Source organism: Triturus cristatus, chromosome 7 (assembly GCF_964204655.1).
Source record: "Triturus cristatus chromosome 7, aTriCri1.1, whole genome shotgun sequence".
NCBI classification, from domain to species: Eukaryota; Metazoa; Chordata; class Amphibia; order Caudata; family Salamandridae; genus Triturus; species Triturus cristatus.
This window is the reverse complement of record NC_140590.1, coordinates 1,375,980,816-1,376,002,508: the sequence shown is the minus strand read 5'-3', so window position 1 is coordinate 1,376,002,508 and position 21,693 is coordinate 1,375,980,816. Positions and strand designations below refer to the sequence as shown.

Sequence of the window (21,693 nt, the reverse complement as noted above, 5' to 3'; positions counted from 1 at the left end):
ATAACTACTTGCTCTGAGTTTTCACTATCCAGATTTCCTTCTCCCGCTTCTCCATGCAAGTGAAGTGCATGTGTAACTTAAAAACAGCTGTCCCAATGCTCCCAGATATCAAGTAAATTAGTTTAATGATGGGCCATGGGCAGTATTAAAAGGAAGGCGAAGGATGGTTCAGGAGGTATCAATGGCCACCACCATCCTGTGGGGTCAACATGTTTCAGCCAGTCCCTAGATACTGGTGCTGGCTTTCATCAGGACCAAAGTGCAAGAAGTGAAAAAGACAGAGTCTAGCAGAGTGTTTAGAACCGTCTATGTGTGGCACGCGCTAAGGTGCCCTAACTGGCAGAGGGGGTGTCCCTCTTAAATCCAATCTCCATAAATTAATGGGACCGGCTCCATGAGTCTGGAGTGCGGTGGTCTGTCAAAATACCATTAGCAGTTGACAGAACTCCTACCAGAGACCTCCGTGGCCACTCTCCAGCTCTGATGGTACTGGCCGATGATGAAGCATGCCACCAACTAGGTTGGTGGGTGAGGCCTTTCCTAAAAAACCTAATGGTTTTTCACTGAACTAATCAGAATTTACGTACACATACCTTTCCCTGTTATCTCTGGGGACCAGTTCTTGTTGATTAATTATACTTATACCTAGGGGAATTGAACTGTTTCTCTTTTTTCTTCCTCGCTCTCTTATTGATTCTTAGAAAGTTTAAAATATTATCACTTTTAAGATTGTTTTAATTGCATCTTCTTTGGGGATAAGGACTATTGGGATGCAATTATTTAGCTTGATCTGCTGTAGCGTTATCTCCACATGGGCAAAGTGGTAATTTGGACGAATTCCCCTCTTTCTTGTTTCGCCATCAGCAGTCTGTTTCTCTTCCAGTCCTATTACTTAGTTCTCCAGCCTCTAACTGGATAGGAAAGTGTACCAGGTGTATATCTCTTGCACCCAATCCCGGAGGTTCTTCCAACATACAGACCACTTCTTGCTTTTCTTCCTGCCACTTCCCTTCGCTAGATTAAGTTCCCAGCAGGTCGCACATGTCTCACAACCAATTCTCACCATAAAACCTTGTAATTTCAGTATAGGGACTGGTTAGAACACCAGCCACGTATTATTTAACAGAAAAAGAGGTTCATAGGGTTGTAATAGTACAAATCCCTTGATTGTGAAAAAATCTCAAATTGTTATGTGGATGTCCATCAATTAATTGAAAAATGGCAAACGTAGCTTGTCAATGCCATTAAAAGACTACGAAAGTGATTACAGCATGGATTATTTCAACATTGAGAACACTGACAATGGTGTCACCCATGTTCTGTTTGGTAGTCATTTGCACCTATTTGTCAAGAGTGCAGTTAAAATTCAAATTTTAATTTAATCACCGATTCTCTTCAACAACAGCCCTGTGATGCCATTGTTCTCCAAAATAGTAAATGGAATATTTATTGAATATTTTTTTTTTATTATGATCACTTCATACTTGAGGTGATGAGTATTGAATAAACTATTGTTTGTCAGCTATGATTGATGAATGAATCCGCTATTGTTGATGAGTGAGGGAAAATTGGAGCATGAAAGTGAGTTGTACGAGGTTCTGGGCTGGCTAAGAGTCTGATTCGAAATGTATTTTTTTAATCATAGTCCTCCTTACACTGGGGCCTTTTCTAAAGGTGGTCATCAATAAATTGAAATACCTCTCGGATTCATTTTTTTCTGCTTCCCAAAGTAAATGTAACTACTCCTTCTGAAGCGCTAGGCACCTAATTATTAATTAAATAATTTCTCTAAGGTGGTTTGTTTGTTTCATGAGACGCATGCTATTTTTCTTCTTTGCAGGGAACATCCAGTGTTCCTGATGTTTCTTCAAATAGCCATCATCTCCATCTTTAAGTCTTATCCAACGGTGGGGGATGTCGCCCTGTATATGGCCTTTCTTCCAATGTGGAGCCATCTTTACAGATGTAAGTGCCCTCTCTTCTCACGTACTACCAGTCTTTTATTAAAGACATGGTTTCGCTTATTTTGATAAAAATATGTTTTCTAGTGCTTTACAGAATACACTTACACTTTAGAACATTGTGTATCTATATTTGATTTAAGCAGTGAAAGTTTTGCCTGCAATTGAACAAGGATTATCAATCTGCTTCGTGTGTGTGTGTGTGTGTTTGTGTGTGTCATTTTAAAAACACACTTTACAAGTTATGGTGATGTTTTTGTTATTGGTAGGTATAAGTATTATGTAGTCATAAGCTTTGCATTTGGTGTGGGAGTTAAGGTGCCATAACCAATCTTCATCATAATTTCACTTTACCTCTAGATTTGTCAGTGAATGTATGGGTTTATAATGCTGATTTACAATATCTAACTTCTTGGGAATTATTATTTTCCCACTGCGTGCAACTTTGACCAGGCCCTGCGCCACACCGTTTTTTGGTGGCCAGCCCCATCCTGCAACAGCGTGTGGGGTGACCAAAAGGCCTAGCATTCAGCCAGGCTCAGCTCCAACTTGCCACAAGCAGACCGCCACCTATGCTTTTAGCCGTACATAGTGGAGGTTGGCTGCAAGGACTGGTCTACTGCCTGCCCTACACCCAACTTGTCCTACTCCCATAGCAATGGGCTTTGGTTGTGCAGCTATGGTTGACCTCTGGGCTTGCCCTTTGGCCACCCATCAGATTTTTGTGATGCTAATTCCTCAAACTCATGCACAGATTTACACCACATCAAGCAAAGGCACTTTCCCCAAATAAATTTCTACTTTCATGCTAAGTTTGGTGTGATTTCATTCAGCCCTTTTGTCTTTAGAGGATAGCAAATAATCATAGGGAGTTGAAATGCAATAAGTCACTTTTTTGATCGCCTCAACCACCTTGACTGCCCTGCACTATGCCAAATCCAATATTTATTTGTATTTTTGGGGAGTGTTGGGGGTGGGGTGTTCCGATCCATTAAACAGTGTATAATAGATATCTATCTAGTCTCTGAATTCACAATTCATGTTTAAAGATGTTTCATTTGCTATTTGTGGGAAAGAAGTGGTCAAAAAGAAAAGAGAACATTTCAGTTCAATTTCGAATCACTATTAAGTAAGAGAAAAAGATGTCGATATATTTACTAATGTAAGTTATTAGCCGCTGGTTTCCAGTGGCGTAATGAAACTTGAGGGGGCCCCCCTGCAAAGCACATGGAGGGGGCCCCACCCTCCCCCGGCGGCACGGCCCTCCATCTACCACTTTGCCCTACCACCCAGAAATCTAGCATATTTTGATTTGAAACCTCCAACATTTAAATGAAATGCCTCTATATTGTCTTTCTCTAAGTTCTAATGAGAAAGTGGGAAACACTCTTAACATACAAGCTATGCCATTTGTAACAATTCTGTCAAAAGCAGATTATTTAACTGAGGCAGCAATCAGAACAATGCCAAGGAGCAGTCCTATTGTCTCAGGAACTGCCTATGGCTGAAGAACAAAGAACAACTATGAAGGGTCTGAAATAGAATTGCCAATACCTTGAAACTTTGAAAGACCAACCGAAACCTGCAATTCCATAAAAACTCGACTGACAATATACATGAGAAGTACAAAAGCTATAACTCAGTATCCTGCGAACGTCAAGAGAAATAGACTGGTGAATTATCTGCATGCCAAACACTAGCAACTGTCAAGGGTTGTCCATGATAAGAACGTGAACGGAGGAAGCAATTTCAATCATAATGTCTTTATTAGTAAGCACTGCAAAACAGGCAGGCAAACAAGGCTGAGGAAGAAAACTGTTTGGATGCTTCAGAACATTGATGCAGATGTTTGTCTGTTTTAATTTATCATTTCTGTAGTGTAAACAATGGTAAATACAAGATTTAAGGTACACGTATTACAGACAAGTGCAAGCAACACCATAAATAACACTGCATGTTGAATAAAAACAAACCATATCAGCAAGTACCTAATGACAATCTATACAAACTGTAGTTAGTAAAGCAAACGAAAAAGTGCAAATACTTTCAAAGTGCAAAATAAAGCAATCACCAGTCCAGCAATATACAAAAATCAAGCATGTTTTGTAAAACAATCCAACTTTCTTCTTGCATCAAGGTGAAAATACTTTCAAAGTGCATGGTAAAAACAAGTCCAGCAGCTTCCCTCACAAAGACTGACCTGAACCACCAGACTGGGCCTTAGTTCATAACAAACAGAGGCCTCAGACCTCAGTGTGTCAACCCTGGCTGCATTTACAATTTACTAAGAGTATAGGCACGCCTGCTAAATTACAGATTCACCATTGCCTCCAAATGGCTCTATTGTCACGTGTGACACCGCCAGCCAGGCCTGGATTTTAAGCCAACAGCGCCTTGCATTCTGGGGGTTGTGCTGTGACCATCTAAGTAAGAGGTTAAACATTCCAGCATGCAAAGGGTTGTTGGATAAAAGCTACGAATGGACACAACATGGTGCCAATGCCACTTGGCAGCTATGTTTTATACAAGCACAAGGGGATGTTTAATTTCCTCAACACAAGCTGCAGAAGTCTGGCGTCAAATAGCAAACACGTTGTGCGGAGAACCCAGAAACGTGCTGTGTTTAGCCCCCGTGTATGGACCTGAGGTGTCATTCTCTAAGAGACCCAGTGGTAAAAGCCCACAGTTGTCTCTAATGCATGTTAGTGCCAGGCAGTGGTCGAAGTGGGGGGAAAAAAGTAGGGGAACTGTGGCAGCAGAATCGGAGGGCGGGAATAACCAATAGATTGGGTCACTTGGTGGAGTGAGAGGTGTGGCAGAAAGAGCAAAATATCCCAATTTTTAGTATTTGTTTCCCATTTCACTGACCGGTTACAGCTTATTACATTATTTAATTTAACCAATAGATACACACGTTTATTTAAGGTTAAATATGTGTTATTGACATTAAAATACATTCACAAAGTGGGATACATTTCCAATCACAGAATGTCCCAAATATCCTTAAAAGTGGAATCGCAAGCCATTTGTCTCCCAGCCATGGAGTTTCTGTCATCAGCACTTCTCCTCCCTTTTTCTACAAGAGCAGTTGAAATGAAATGAAATGAAATAGCATTTATAAAGCGCATGGTTACCCGAAGGCATCCCAGCGCTAGGGCAGAAACCGCACTAAGCTGTGGCAATCAATTAGGGAAAAGCCAGGTTTTGAGCCTCCTGCGGAAGACGGTGTGGTCTGGCTCTTTACGTAGCTGAAGTGGTAAAGAGTTCCAGAGTTTAGCGGCGTTGTAAGAGAAGAGCCGGCCGCCACTTCTGGACCTCTTGATTCTGGGAACAGACGCCAGGTGGAGGTCATTTGAACGTAACCGCCTGGTGGCTTGGTAGGGCTGGACAAAGGAAGAAACGATAGCCGGTCCCACACCCCCTAGCATCTTATGGGTGGTGCAGAGGGCTTTAAAGTGGACTCTTTCCTGAATAGAAAGCCAATGTAAAGACCTAAGTGCAGCTTTGGCTGACTGGCGGCTTGGAGTACCCTCAAGAATCCTTGCGGCACAATTTTGCATGATTTGAAGTTTCTTAAAGACCGCACAGGGAACACCGAGATAAAGAGCGTTGCCATAGTCCAGGCGGGATAAGACAAGTGCCTGGACCACAAGCTTTCTTGCTTGAGGGGGTAGCAAAGGCAACACTTTAAGCAGCAGTCTTAGAATACCGAAGTAGGAGTCAACAACTTTCCTTGCTTGGGTTTAAAAGCTAAGCTCAGAATCAAGCCAGAAACCCAAACGCTTTATTTCTGATTTGGGGATAGGCACAGTGCCCATACATACTGGCCAGATAGAGGAAACCTGGAAGCAGGAGGGATTACCGAGCAACATAAGCTCGGTCTTATCACCGTTCAGTTTTAGATGGGAATGGCACATCCACCTCATCACCTCCTTGAGGCATGGGCCAAGACAAGTAGGGGAACTGCTTTTGTAGTTGAATGCCACCACTAATTGTGTGTCGTCGGCACATGTAAATATATGCACCCCAAAGGGTAGAACAATGTCTGTGAGAGAAGCCATGTAAACCGTAAAGAGAGTGGGACTCAGGGACGACCCCTGAGGCACTCCACAATAAAGGGGCCTAGGCCTTGAAATTGCCTCGCCCTCGAAGACCTGGAAGGATCTACCCTCGAGCAAACAGCACAGCCAATTCTTGGCTGATCCGGTCACACCTAGATCTTTGAGTCGATGCATTAGGATACGGTGATTAACCATATCAAATGCTGCGCTGAGCTCTAACAGTATCACGGCTAGAGAACCACCTGCATCAAGAATCCTTCTAGAGTCTTCCGCGACTGCCAGTAAGGCTGTTTCAGTCGCTTGAGAGAGGCGAAACCCAGTTTGGGATGGATGCAGGAGTTTTCCAGCTTCAGGATGCCTAGAGAGAGAGTTCAAACATGAATGGCAAAATATCCTAGTTTGCAAATGTTTTCCACATAACTATGGCTTTGCCATATTTGCCACATAATACATCATCTGCTGCATAATCTGAGGATTTTAACTAATAAATTGTTTATAGCTCAAACACATCAAAAGTTACTAAAAAATGTGACTTGTGCTGCTGTGAAGTGGAAGGCCCTTTGCAAAGGTTGACTGGTCACCTTTCTCATTGCTGCAGTTGTATGTTCCACTAGTACTAATAAGGAAAAATCTTTGCAGAGACTGTTAGCATGTGTAAAACTTTAAAAATAATAACGTATCAGAAAATGTACAGCACCACTAATACCAGTGTAGGGTATCATAGCACTTTACATCACACATATTACACAGAGACAATCATTCATATGTGTGTAAATCACTGTGTAGGAAATGTTGCATAAGACAAAGGACTACAAGGTGTAGGAGTCACATGACAACCATACTAGTAGGCAGCATAGTTTAATAGTGATTGGTCTGCAGAAACACAAACTCAGAATTAAAAACCCAATACCATGGTTAGGGGTTCTCTTTAATAATCAGAATTGATTTCTACCCAAATTAACCCTTTTTTGCAACATTAGGATAATCGAAGACTGGGGAGAAAACGATAACGCTCTAATTTATACCTTGGAGTTTGCATGCACCTCTTACATGACAGTTAATAGCTCACTGTTCTATGTTAGGATTTTAACGTATTAACTGCAAGTAACAATAGGGTCTCTCTGACAAAAGCAGTAACCCACTGACCTATTCATATGCATGGCACATGTTCTTAGCAGCAGGCACATTACACCTCTGCCATTCCTTTTCATGAGTCAAACCTTCCACTAGACAAAACATCATCTCTCTCTACTAAGAACATTAATCACTGGAGTTATCAAGACATTTTTATTGTTGCCCAAAAATGTTGGAGGCCAGGAAGGAGGCAGCAAGTGCTTTTAAAACCATAATATACTTACAAACACGACGCCCCCACCTGAAGTTAGCGCCCGGTGCGGTCGCACTGCCCTAGAGCCACCATGCTCAAGGGTCCTGTGACCTCAGTGACAGAATCACTGCCACTCTATGGTGTGCTGCTTCATAGGTCTGTCCCCAAGACTGGAGGTGAACTTCATGGATAGTGGTGGACAGGCTTTCAAGGTTAATCCACACTTGCCACCGCTAGGGTCCACCTGCTGGTGCTAAGACACCAGGGCTTTTGCGGCGCCTTCTAAGGTGTAGCACAGGAATGTGCTCCCTCAGGAGAGTGGTCTGGGAGCCTGGTCATTAAGGCTGAACCTGGTTCACCAGTTCCACTTCAGCAGCTCTGACCATAGCGCCACATCCTGCCCCCCACTGAACACCATAATGCCCCACTTAGAGAAACTTGCACTGCACTGACCCGTTATAAACACCTGGATGTGACTCGATTCTAATTACGCACTAGACAAGAGTAATATGCTGCCTAAAAAAACTTGACAACATCCTAGAAAAAGCAAACACTCATAGGGAATGCAAGATTAAGTAAAGCATGTGAAATGTCATCAGGAACAACATGGTTACCTTTTTCCTTTTACACTCATTTTTCTGAAATTAGTGAGTGATTTTGCAAGAAAAGGTAAGGCCATGACTACAGGGCCTGGAAGAGACCCGTTTCAGTGCCCATTGCTTATATTCATTCAAAACACAGGTATGGTTTAAAAAGAGCACATTCTTGAACACACTGTCGCTGTACACATTTTGTTTTCCAATTCACCCATCAAGCAGGTATTTCAGTACCTCCAGGCAAGGTGCACTTTGCCACCCAGGGAAAACAATGTTGTTCAAAGAGAGAGGAGTAAACAAAAGTATCCCTTCACTGGCAAACACTGTAAAGTGGCGTTAATGTGTTTAGGTGTAAATAAATCAATCTGGCCACCTTGCAACCACTCTGTCTTGCTTTAATTAGTTATTTTTCACATTTGGAATGTTTTATTTCTCTCCACCCTGAGGCTGCACTTGTGTCAGAAAAAGACAGCGTTTCCAGCAGAAATGTTATTCTTTTTTGGATCCATTTCACAGGGGAGCAAATAAACGAAAGGAGGAAAGAGAGGGTGATGCCCTTTCTTGAAGTCTGGGTTTTCACTAACTGAGGAGCGAGACAGAATGAGAGGGAAGACTTGGAGGCCTAGAGGCCGTCACCGTGGCGTGCGCGCATAGTTTAATTTATGGGGACTTGGGGAGGCTGAAGAGGCTTGCTTGCAGGCCCAGCCGTCTCCCTCGCTTAGAGTGAGGGGGCCCCTGGAGCGTGTGCCCCCCCCCCCCGCTGCGGGGGCCTGTGTTACGCCCCTGCTGGTTTCAGTCAAACATTTCACGTTAGTAAAAGATTATTTGTGGCTGCTCAGAAATAATTAGTTACATCGGTGAATAGAAGACTCCCATTAAAGTGTAGGTCACAAAAATCAAGAGCTCATAATTCATTATCTCTGTGCATCTTCTGAAGACCCAAGGAATTGATTATAAATTTTGAGGCACTGTCATTTTTCAGGCTAGCATTCCATTCCCTTGTTTTAGCGTGTGAAGTCCTCCAAAACGTAGCGTAACAAAGTTTAGTATATACTTCGGCGTTCATGCCTTCACCTTAGGGCGGACTCAGAAAAATAACAGCAAATGATGAATGGGATTTGAGTAGTCAATGTTTTTTAAATGCTTGTAATTCCTGCAAGCCGTATTCCATCCCATGGTTATTCATCCTCTTTTGTATCATTACAGAAGGACACACTTTAGGGATGACTGACAGCAAATGTACTCTTTACCCTGGAGTGAAGTCCCAGAACTTTTTAGAATGTCTGTTTTTTACAGTCCCAGAGCCTGTTTCAACGATGAACCTGAGACTTTTGTCCATGGTATTTATCGGTTACTACCACATACTCGAGGCATTTCTGAAGCGCCAGTCTGAAGAACTATATTTTTAGGAGTTTTCTGAATTACAGGTGGCTGGATTTTTTCCTTAAGGTCACATTCTGGGCTTTAAAAAGCTATGGACCTTGAACCATCTCTGTGTTTTATCCTCTTTAACATCTTTTGAGTAATGTGGTGCTCTGGGAAGTATGTAGGAAATGGAGCAAGGTGTTAAAGTTCAGCATACTTGCCAGGCTTTCCCTCCATTGTGCTTTGTGGATGCTACAAAGAAGTTGAAACTTAATTCTCGCTTCCATCAGTAGTTGATAAATCACTTTCAGAGTTTACATTTTGGTCGTGCTTTTCAATTTTCAGGGACAGTGTGGCTTCCTGATAGAACAGTGGTAACTTTCTTTTGATCAATTTCTTTTAGAATTCCCTGTACATGCTGAATTCCAGTAGTTCAGTCCTGCTAAGATGAGAGAACTTATCGGCTCGATAGCCTCAAAAGAAAATATCTCAAATGTTTGTGAACTCTGTTTTTATTTTGTGATTGTGCATCCCAGGTTTATATTTTAGCTCCATTATGGTTCAATTTGTTCATGGAGGCCTGATAATTCTAATGGAGAAGTGAATTATTTAATTCATTACTATTTAAACTATCCTCACATTTATTTGAAGATCTCCCTCCTTGATTATATCCCAAAATTCAGATTGCCTTCAAAGTCTAGAGAAGTGGATTTTATTAAATTACTTTAGTCTCAACCGAGAAAAGACTTAACTCATCCTACCATCCAAACAACTCAAATCTAACTCAAGAAAGTGGCTCACTGCATTCAATATTAATGGCTTCATAGCAAATCTTTCTAAGGCAAGATCTCCTTTCAAACTTGCAGTCTCTGAACTCTAAAGGAATTTGATGAGTGTGTGGATGCACTTCAGAGGCATATCTCGCGACTGATCATTGTCGAAGACACGTAGCTCAGGTAAGTCAAAGAAATATAAAACGCACAAGAAATTTGAACGTCGTTCGTCCTTCGTCCTCGCAGCATTGAGTCATGCCATAGCCCTAGTAGCTCTAGGTCATGGAGTCAATCCCCCGTTCAAAGCTGATTTTGGTGCTGCTTCTGAAGCTCCCCAGCCTTCCCAGGCCATTTACGATGCCACAATAGCTCTGTGAGCTGAAAATTACCCTATATAACCCTATGGATCTCCGGCGGCCTCCATTCAGGTTACCGGCAGCGGATGCATCCGCAACGCAGACTGTGCCACTCAACCTCGACTTGATGCCAGCCCCATCTTTGAGCTCCGCTCAACCGAATCCAGATCCGGTACAAAGTTCAACACCTTTTTAATGTGGTCTTGTCAACCATGCTGATGGGGACCTAGATAAAGCCAGAATCTTGCACTCCAGTCAGTGGACAAATTGCAAGGTGGCAAAGATCTGCTCCTGGGAATCCAGAATTCCTCATCCAACTCACCACCTCAGGATGCCTTGTGGTGCAGGTGTCTATGAGTAGGCTCATCCCCAGCTATACGCGTTCCCCACTACCCAACCAAATAGGAAATCAAAATGAATGGAGACTTTTGCAAGCGCATGTTCTCATTTGCCAGCCTTGCACTCAATTCAGTCAACTCTAGCTGCCTCCTGAGAAAGTACTCGTATGCGCTGAGAAAAAGAGTAGTGGACACTTTTCTCTCAGTCCCTGATAACATCGGGCCAACCTCACAGCACCACATTACAAACTGCCAGAATGCAGCAAAAAACTCCTTACATTCTGGCTGGGCTCTAATAACTGTTCGGTAGGGCAGTAAGGACCACACATTGATTCGCTCCACTGGTTTTCTCAAATGTCATCCAGCAATCCTTAATAGAAATGCTATTTAAAGGCTCTTGGCTCTTTGGAAAGAAGGCAGACTTGGTCTTGGAGAGATTTAAAGAGAAGATGGCCACAGCATGCTCTCTAGGCGTAGCCCCACCTATCCGGTTGTTCACTGTTAGAACTGGGAGTCTCTAGTTGGCTGAGGTAGGTACCTTAGTCCAAATAGAGACCCTTGCATCTAAGTCAGGGAAAGGAAGGTCACTTTCTCAGATAGCGCCTGCTCACCCCCTCGGTAGCTTGGCACGAGCAGCCAGGCTTATCTCCAAGGCAAATGTGTAAAGTATTTGCAACCACGCTCTCAGTAACCCAATGGTAACACCACAAATGGACTCCACACGAGTTTCATAAAAACAATTATATGTTTATATAAAAAGAAATACGATGAGACCACACGATAAAGATCCAACATATACGTATTTGTAATATTTCACCTTGCTGGTTATTAGGCCAGTAAGCCCTGGTAGGTTCTTGCAGTATTAATGAGCAATTTTCAATGATCCAATGGAGTCCTAATGCAATGCTATGCAGTTCGTATTGCAATAATCAGGCACTTTGTAATGTAAAAATAATGCAGTTCATTATGCAATAATCAGGCAGTTCATAATGCCAAAATAATGCAATTCGTAATGCAACAATCAGGCAGTTAGTAGTGCAAAAATAATGCAATGCGTAATGCAACAATCGGGCAGTTTGTAGTGCAAAAATAATGCAATGCGTAATGCAACAATCGGGCAGTTAGTTATGCAACAATAATGCAATGCGTAATGTTACAATCAGGCCGTTTGTAATGCAAAAATAATTAAATGCGTAATGTTACAATCAGGCAATTCGTAATGCCAACAATAATGTACTCCGGCACCGATCGCGGTGCTCTGGATGGACTCTTTGCCACCCGTACTGACTCGCGGTCAGCTACTACCAAAATATGCCCGCAACACGGGTATGGTGTAAAACAAAGTGCAGCTCCACACTCTGGCCCCGGTACTGCCACTCCTCGGCAAGTACAGGCCGCGATACTAACTTGAGCAGAGGTTTGCGCTGAAAAGATGGGAAAGGCGCGAGTGTTTCTCTCGGAGACCGCACCCTGCCCCAGACGGCGACACATGCACGCTCGCTGAGCATTACCTGGGGGGTGCGATCTCACTCTCCTCTCCTCGCGGCTTGGGCATCCGGTGTGACTTCGTTGATCTTGGGCAGTGGAACACGGACCCCCAATGTGATGGTTCGAGGTCTCTCCTTGGCAAAGGCAGGCTCGGGCCGGCGGGGGTGAATTCCCACAGCTCGTCTGGGGATGCCAGTCTGTGCCGATGGCAATGACGATCCATGCACTTCTGGTCACGCTGTGGATCAACTCAGTGAACACGACTGCTCCGGGACACACAGTCACAGGGCAATTTCTCACAAAGGTCTCAGGCTGCAACAGGGCACACGCACACAGCTGAGACTCACTTAAGCTCTGGGTGCACACAATCACAGGGCAATCCTCACAAAGGTGTCCGGCTGAACGAGGCACACGCACACAGCGTCACTAAGACTTCTTTGGACTCCGGGTGCACACGATCACAGGACAATCATCACGAAGGTCAGGCTGCACAAAGCACACGCACACAGCGTTGCTGAGACTCACTGGATTCCGGGTGCCTGCGATCACAGGGCAATCCTTATGAAGGTCTCAGGCTGCACGAAGCAGACGATCACAGCGTCGCTGAGATACTTCTGGAAACATTTATGTTCCTGAGTTTCCACAACAGGGAACCAGCTCTCCTCTGGTCCTTGGGGACAGGTTACTTCAGGACACAGCACACAGCAAAGTCCTTTCAAGCAGGGCAACACAGCACACAGTAAAGTCCCTTAGCCTCTCCTTGGTTAAATCAGCAAACTGCAGGCCAACCCAAGAACACACAGCAAGGGTCAGTCCTTTCCTTCAGTCTCTTCAGCTCTTTCTTCCTTGGCAGAGGTTCCTCTTGACCACAAAGTAGTTTCAATCCTTTTCAGTCTTGATCAGTTCCAATGTTCAGGGGTTTCAGCTCTCATAGTTATACCCCTAAATATCTTTGAAGTCTTTGTGTTCAGGGGGGCACTGACCCCTGTTCAAACCAGTTCTGGGTGTCTCCCTGCCAGTGACACCTTCTTCCTTTGATAGTGGGGGTCTGGATCCTTAATCGCTCAGCAGGGGATGGAGCCATTGTTTTATGGCAGCAGCCCAGGCCTCTTTACTTCCAGGGACTACTCCTCCCCCCTACACTCCAGATGCAGGTCAGCCTGTTGCTGTCTCACCTCCTCCCCGGCTCAAGACATTCCGCAGATTCTATTGCTTTCAAATCCAGACAGGCAATCCACAACCAGGCAGAGACACACAGAATTGTTAGAACACAAAAAAACAGCCACTTCTAAAAGTGTGGTTTCTAAACAAACAATGCAAAAACACCTTCACAAAAAGATGTGTGATTAAATTGTGAGTTCAGGCACACTAAACTTCACCTCTCCATCTTATGCCCTTGGGAAGATAGGCTGGAAACATAATACACTGCCTCCCCATTCTGTCCTATGGGCAAGATGGCCTTTCAACAGTGAAAAACAAAATGGAGAGTATTTCACTGTTAGGACATGGTACACACCTCAGTACATGTCCTACCTTTAACAGACACTGCACCCTGCCCAGGGGCCACCTTGGGCCTACCATAGGGGTGTCTGATGTGCATAGAAAGGGAAGGGTAAGACCTGGCAAGTGGGTGCACTTGTCAGGACAACAAGGCAGTTTAACAAACTGCGCGCAGGCACTGCAGTGGCAGGCCTGAGTTCTCTCTTTAGGGCTACTTGTGTGGGTGGGTGTCACAATTAGTGCTGCAGGCCCACTAATAGCATTTGCATTACCAGCCCAGGCCCACATAGTGCACATCACTAGGGACTTTACTAGTAAGGCAAACGTACCAATCATGGACAACCAATTACCATTACACTTTACACAGGGAGCACTTGCACTTTGACATTGATCAGCAGTGGCAAAGTGCCCAAAGCATCTAAGTTGGCAACCCATGTCAGAAAAAAAAGTCTAGGGGGAAGGCAAAAGTTTTGGGAACTTTAGCCAAAAAGGGCCAAGTCCAACACTCACCTAGCAACTTCGCACCTTTCGCAGCATCAGCAGGGGATACCGGTAGAGGCAACGTCAAAATGTCCCTCAGCAGGAAACTGTATGCATATTAGTTCTTTTGAGGTAAAAGCAGGGGGACTCAGATTTTGGTACCCTTCATTTCACATTCCCCAGACATTCCACCCATACTGGAAACCTCCCAGACAACCACTTGTCCATACTCTGTGGAGAGGCTCTCTTAGTCAAGGGAGCCATAGTGAGGGGGTTGGCATCTGAGAGCTGGACTGGCTGTTAATCCTGTTATTTTTTAATGCCGAAAAAGGACAGGAGCCTCTGTCCTGTGCTCAATCTGCACCATCTAAACTTCTTTCTCTGGAAGGACAAGTTCTCTCTACTCTGAATCCAGGAGACTGGATGGTGGCATTGGACTGCAGGTGTCCTATTTTCACATCCACATTCTTCGGTTTCAAATAGGCCAAAAGCACTTTCAGTGCTCCTCTTTGGCCTTCCTGTGTACCTCGGGTGTTCACAGAGATGATGGTGCTGTTTGCAACTCCTCTTCGGAGGTTGGGAATACCAGTCTTCCCATACCTCAACGACTGGTTATTGAAAACATGCTCTCTTCAAACATTCATAAACCACCTCCAGACGGCAGCTGACTTATTGACATCACTGAGCTTTTCAATGTGCTGAAGTCACTCCTGACTCCTTCAAATCAGCTCCCCTTCATAGGAACCATCCTAGATGCGCTGTTTTTCCGAGTCTTCCCTCCTCCTCAATGAGTCCAGGACATTAGAGTTATTAGCCAATGTTTCAACCTTTGACCTGGGTCTCAGTGAGAGCAGCGCTAAGGCTTCTTGGTCTCTTGGCCTCCGGCCCTTGTGGACTATGCCAGGTAGCACATGCGAGCTCTGCAGTGAGATTTAACACCAAGGGAACTTATCAGATTCCATCCAGGTGTCGGAGGAGACTGCGAAAGCAGGATCCCAATTGAATAGTCACCACCCCTCTCCCTACCCCACCCAGAGCTAACATTCATGACAACAGATTCATCCTTGCTGGTTTGGGGATGTCATCTGAGAGAGCTGGAGATTAGAGGACTCTGGTCTCTGGCAGAGACTCATCTCCACATCAACTTGCTGGAGTTGTGAGCGTTTTGCTTGGCATTGAAGGAGTTCCTTCCATCCATCAGAGGGGAACAGGTACAGGTTCTCATGAACAACATGACCACTATGTAGTATTACAACAATCGGGGTGTCATGGGATTATGAGCCCTGTACCAGGAGGCTCTATGTCCCTGGAAGTAGCTAAGCACTCAGGGTATCTGGTTACACAGCACCAGACAGTATCTTCAAATGCTATGGTGAACTAGGTCAGCCAATGTTGCCTAGTGTGTCAAATGGCAGTTATACTCGGAGGTGATGCAGGGCATCTTCAAGAAATGGGGAGAACCCTGGCTCGATCTATTGGCCACCACAGAGAACTTGCAGTGACCAAACCTTTGCACGTTGGAGTTTCCAAAACAATTCTTGCCCAGAGATGGCATCTGTCTGGATTGAGACTCGGGACTCCTGTACGCCTTTCTGCCCTGCCTCTTCTGACCTGAGTGCTGAAAAAGCTCAGGAAAGACTGAGTCTTCCTGGTGGCTGCAGATTGGTTGAGGATCGTGTGGTACGCAAAACTTTTTTCCATAAGCATATATCTGTGCTTTCGGGACCCCTCCTGTCGCAGCACCAGGGCAGGGTCCTACACCCAAGCCTGCACAACCTACACCTCCATACGTGGAGCTAAAGTGTTGGCAGTTGCTGGCTTTGATCTTCCTCCCAAAGTAGTGGGTGTCATCCCGGTATCAAGGCCTCCTTCCTTCAAAACTATATATGCAGGATACTGGCCGAGGTTTGTGGTCTGGTGTTTCACCCGTGAAATTCAGACTTAATAGGCAGTATTATCTGCCATTCTACTGTTGTATCTTGCTGTGGCTACGGTTAAAGGTTATCTGTCTGCCGTGCTACAGTTACCTGATTAGCCATCCCTTTTCAGATCGCCTGTTGTGATTCATTTCTTAAAGGGTCTGGCCAGACCTTAGTTTGGTTCACACCTTTTCGATGTGCTCGTCTTTCGAAACAATGCATAGCTGTTCTCTATGGTTGCTGACTATAAGGTGTTCCTCCTTGCCATTATCTCGGCTTGGCCAGTGAGAGAGCTTCAAGCCTTGTCCTTTCAACAGCCATACATGGCTTTCTTCCTGGACAAACTGGTCTTCCGAACAAAAGCAGCATTTCTGCCGAAGGTAGTCACGTACTTCGACTTAGGGCAATCCATCACTTTACCAACTTTTTACGCCCTGACTCATCCCTCCAAGGAGGAAGTGTAGCACCACCGCCTTGAGCCTAGGAGAGCCCTTCGTTTTTACATTGTTTGCACCAGAGACCACCGGCAGGGTGCTCAACTTTTTGTCGACTTCTCAGGAGCAAAGAAAGGGAAAGCGGTACACAAAAGAACCGTGTCTCGATGGATGTTTTTATGTCTTAAGATCTGCTGTGAGCTGGTCAAGAAACAGCCTCCAGAAGGCTTCATACTCATTCCATTTAAGCACAGGCTGCAGCCATCGCTCACGGTGTGCCAGTCTCGGGCATCTGCCAGACTACCACATGTGCGTCCCTTCACTACTGCCTGGGTAGCCAGGTCCAACAAAACAGGCTTTTTGCCCAATCTGTACTTCAGGATTTCTAGGTCTGAGCTATTTCATAAACCCACCACCTGGGGAGATACTGCTTTGGTATCCATTCCCAAGCTAAGGAATCTGCAGTTAGAATTTACTTTCTGTAATGCTTTTTCTGGTGGAGACTGTACCTAACCGAAGATTCCTCACCAACCCTCCTTCCTCCCTGTTCAGTGGAATAGACTCATATGGCCCATTAATAAGATCTCAATGTAGAGATCAGCTGACTGGCATATGTGATTTCTGTGGGCTCCCCATCCGACGGGGGCGACAGAGATCTGAAAGAAACTGATGTCAGCATGCTGCGGTGGCGCAGATATTGTGGCCTCGATGTCATCATAGCAACACAAAAAGATGATGGACGTAGTGGTAAAACGTTTCAAACACTCACCCCCGTCACAGATCTGGGTTCAATCCATTGTTCTTTTGCTCACCGTGTCACCCCAGTTAGGCCCCAGTTATATACAAATCAGTCTTGACCCTGCTCCCCATGGGAACAGACCAGCTCGACTGCCAAGCCAGGTCCTCCCTGGACCGGAAACAAGCATCCTAGGACTGGGTTCAGGGTATCACCCCTCATCAGCCAGACTAGCTTGAATCCAGTGGCACAGTGAGCAAGGGACCCACGCCTGGGCATACCGCGAAAATAGCAACACAACAAGATGCTGGACGGAGTGCTGAAACCTTTCAAACACTCACCCCAGTCATGACACCTCCTACCGACTTGCAAGCGAATTACAGTTCAAAATATTCCAGATCCAGTGTGGAGACTGAGGGTAGTCACAAGGTGAGCAGTCTGTAGTTAGGTAGAGTCTCTACCGAAAAAGGCGTTACTGAATGTAAGTAATTGTTTGTTTATGTCAGCCATGTATCTATATAATTGTTTGTATTTCCTCATGTCTCCTTATATCAGGGGCTTCCAACTTAAGTTTGGGATGGTTGGATTTCGTCCAGATTTCTTGATGACCACTTTCTAACTAAATTATTTCCATTCAGATTAATTGTGTGTACATTTACGCTGTGTTCATGGCTTGAAAATTTGGCATGTATCTGGCCCTCCATAACCCACCTTGTATATCCCTGCTCTATAAAGGGTGGATGCACAATTTATTTTGGTACATCAAAGACTAATAGCAGATATAGGTTTTCCTATGTTTTCAACTTTTAATCCTCATTCCTTTCTTTTCACAGTTCTAAGAAATATCTTTTTAGTCTCCTGTATGCTGATTGTGTGCTCCCTGCTCTTCCCGGTCCTGTGGCACCTCTGGATTTATGCAGGCAGTGCCAACTCAAACTTTTACTATGCAATTACATTATCGTTCAACGTCGGACAGGTCAGTTGTACCATCGAAGTAATCAAGCGTGTCTCTTAGTTGAACCCAAATAGAAGCATGCAACATTGCTGATTGAATAAACACAGGACAATGGGTATGTTGTAATTTTAAATGCACCTATCTCAATGTCAAAAGTGGTAATATTCTACAATATACAAGGGCGCAAAGAATCAGAGGCTCAATACCCCTTAAACCTCCTAGGATATAAATCCTACAAATTTACAACAAAAATAGTGATTCAGCACTCCAACATATGAAGAGATAAGTGTATTCTACAAGTGTAAATAAAGTCAAAAACAAGCATTGGCATAGCCAATAGGTCTCGCCTTTGGGACCTTATAAGTGTTTAGTTATCCAGCACAATATCCTTGGTGCAACAGCATCAAGTGTTGCATGGCTAAACACTTATAAGGTCCCAAAGGCGAGACCTATTGGCTATGCCAATGCTTGTTTTCTACAGCAAACCACGGCTAGCTTCATCAGAGGCTGCTGCAAAACTGGTTACAGCGAAGGTGGGGGAGGGGTCTCAGTTTAGCAATGAAAAGAGGGTGCAAAACTGGCCCAGACTGGTCTACTGGAAAAGTAAGAATGACGTTTCAAGCTTCGACTTCCAATTCCAGCTCGCATTGAGCATAGTCGATGGCACCAAACGTTGCCATTGCTGTCACTGGGCGGATGGAGCAGCCAAAGTTCATAAAAGGAGTGAGAAGAGAAGCGGGCCTCATCATCATGTCCTGTCAAAGAAAAAGAAAATGTCTGTGGCTACCAAGAACAGACCACTTTGGGCAATTCGACTACAGAATTACGTGAGGCAATAGACATAGTGTGAAAAATTAAAAGCATATTCTTCGCAGCGCTTGAGAAACAAGCTGGTGGCTGTGCGCAAAAATGCTCGTGATTTCTCAGGATATGGATGGCTGCAACAGGAAGTAGGTGGATGCTGGGGGTTCTTAATATATGACCTCAATAGACAAGTAACTGTGCAAGAGCAATGCTTCTTCACAAGATAATAGGGGAAACACAGACAGGTATGTAAATGAAAGTATATACAACACAATGCATCTTAGTTGCCCCTAGGTGGCACCATAAACCAGAGAATGGCCTCGAAAGACGTTAGCATTTGTGGCTTTAGCCCTACGAACGCTTCTGACAAAGCTGCTCTTATGCTTCAAACCATTACCAGGGAAGCATAGGAACGAGAAGTAGAAGAACAAGCTCGCGCGCGCCTCGTGCTACAGCGCGAGAGAGAGGCGGAAGAGTGCACCCGCGAGTGGTGCGCACACCCTGGAGAGAGCAGTCTGCTCTTTTTCCAAGCACATACTCGTGCTTGTGGCGTGCCGCTGCGCACTCACGCAAGGTGTATGCCGCCACAAGCACGAGTATTGCTTGGAAAAAGAGCTGCACAACGGCTAAAGGTCTCCTATGCAGTGCATGCGCAATGCGTAGGCGAGACCTAAAAGAAGAAGCACATCAATTCAGCAGGTTCATGTTTCTTTGTTTCTTTATTGGAAAAAAATCTTCTTAAAAACGACCGTAGCCAACGCGTTTCGACCTAAGAGGTCTTCTTCAGGGCAATGACAATAACAATAGTCTCTCTTAGTTCGTTAAGGTTTCTTATTTTTTTTCTCCTTTTCTGGTTTCACCTCGACGATTTTGGCTATGCGGCAGGAGCGGCTCTTACACTTAACAAATAGACATGGGATAAAAACCCATGTTCGCACTGAAACGAACTATTTGAAATAGGCGACTTAAGAAGTGACTCAACAAGCGATATTTACTTTGTTGGTGCACTTAAGGAATAAGAGATCCAACTGGCACTAATACTTTTTAGTGAGGGACCAAGTTGAAAACCAGAAAAGGAGAAAAAAATAAGAAACCATAACGAACTAAGAGAGACTATTGTTATTGTCATTGCCCTGAAGAAGACCTCTTGGGTCTAAACGCATTGGTTACGGTCGTTTTTAAAAATATTTTTTTCCACTAAAGAAACAAGAACCTGCTGAATTGATGTGCTTCTTCTTTTTTTTAACTTTATTTACACTTGTAGAATACACTAATCTCATCATATGTTGGAGTGCTGAATCACTATTTTTGTTGAACATTGCTGATTGAGTTAATGCTCCCCCTTTCCTCTCCTGTGATCTGTATATCACGATTTTCAGTCATGGTAATTGTAATCAGCCATTTATTCTACTAAGGTCAGTAAATTGAGTAACTTTAAATTGTGTAAAACTGAAACCTGTTGTTTATAGAGTTTAGAAACTGCAGAAATGCAGTATGAAGCACTATATCAAAACATTTATGTTTTTTAATAATTTAATGTGACATTGGCTATTGCTCAAGGAATGGAGTTCACAGCTAAGCATGCAAAAGGCTTAGAAAACTATATGACAGACATGCCATGCTGACAAACTCTGTGTATAAGGGGATTAGATCAGTTCACCATAAGACAAGTGTTTCACAAGTGGATAACCCCAGAAATGATTTTTTTCCTAATAAGCAAAAATACAGAATGTCACAACGCTGCCTCTTAGTGATCACAAAGGGTGCCCAATAGGAATCTTAACCATATAGTAAATGATATTTGCTTCTGCTTTTTCAACAGTACCACTGATACACAGTTATAGATAAAATACAGGAATGATCCATGACATTGATTTGATATCTCCCACTACCACCCACAAAGAATGTACTCTCTTCTGAATGAGGTGTTTGTGACACTGCAAGAAAATGAGAATACATCATAAGATGCTTGGGAAATGGGGAAAATTATGCATGACATGAAATTTGGATCTTGCGGTTCTCTTCCAGGAGATCTCATCAAAGTCATAAGCATTGAATAAAACCGCCCACGTACGTAGACCACTTTAAAAAAAAGTATACATGTATGTGAACAAACTTTGTACAGCATATATGTTTGCAGCTTAAATTAATGCTAAAAGTGGGCAGATTTCATTTTCTTCTGTAAAAAGATGCCAATTACCTAGAACTGAGTCACTAATTAAAAAGTGACCATTGAAAATCTTTCCCAAACCTTTTTTAAAATGAAAGGGATGTGTGACATTGTTAGCCAATAGGCTGTAATGCAAAGCATAGTAGAGAAAACTGGCACTGTGCCTTTAAGAACTTCACAATACACCCTGTATCTCCTTATGCCTCACAGATGACAGTTAGGTCAATTCCTTGATACAGGATCCTGAGGTACCAAACTCTGCCTTTATGGATTAAAAATATTGGAATATCTTTCCTCAACCTTTTCTTTTGCAGTCATTCGGAATTTTTCAGCACCTACAATGTAGTTACATCTTTGTCTGACAAAAAATAGATTCTCTTCTTATCAGGATGCCTTCACTTTTTGTGGTGCGCCCTTCCTGTGAAAAGAA

The 21,693-nt window shown here is 43.9% G+C and overlaps 1 protein-coding gene across 2 annotated transcripts in view; it reads left to right on the top strand.

Annotated features, from left to right (window-relative positions):
- Window positions 1-21,693, top strand: part of PIGU (phosphatidylinositol glycan anchor biosynthesis class U) — a 193,634-nt gene that overhangs the window by 154,449 nt on the left and 17,492 nt on the right. For both annotated transcript variants that reach the window (XM_085619097.1, XM_085619098.1), the window contains exons 10-11: window positions 1,841-1,965; window positions 18,168-18,310. In XM_085619097.1, coding sequence (XP_085475223.1) covers window positions 1,841-1,965; window positions 18,168-18,310 — 268 coding nt within the window. The remainder of the gene's footprint in view (window positions 1-1,840; window positions 1,966-18,167; window positions 18,311-21,693) is intronic.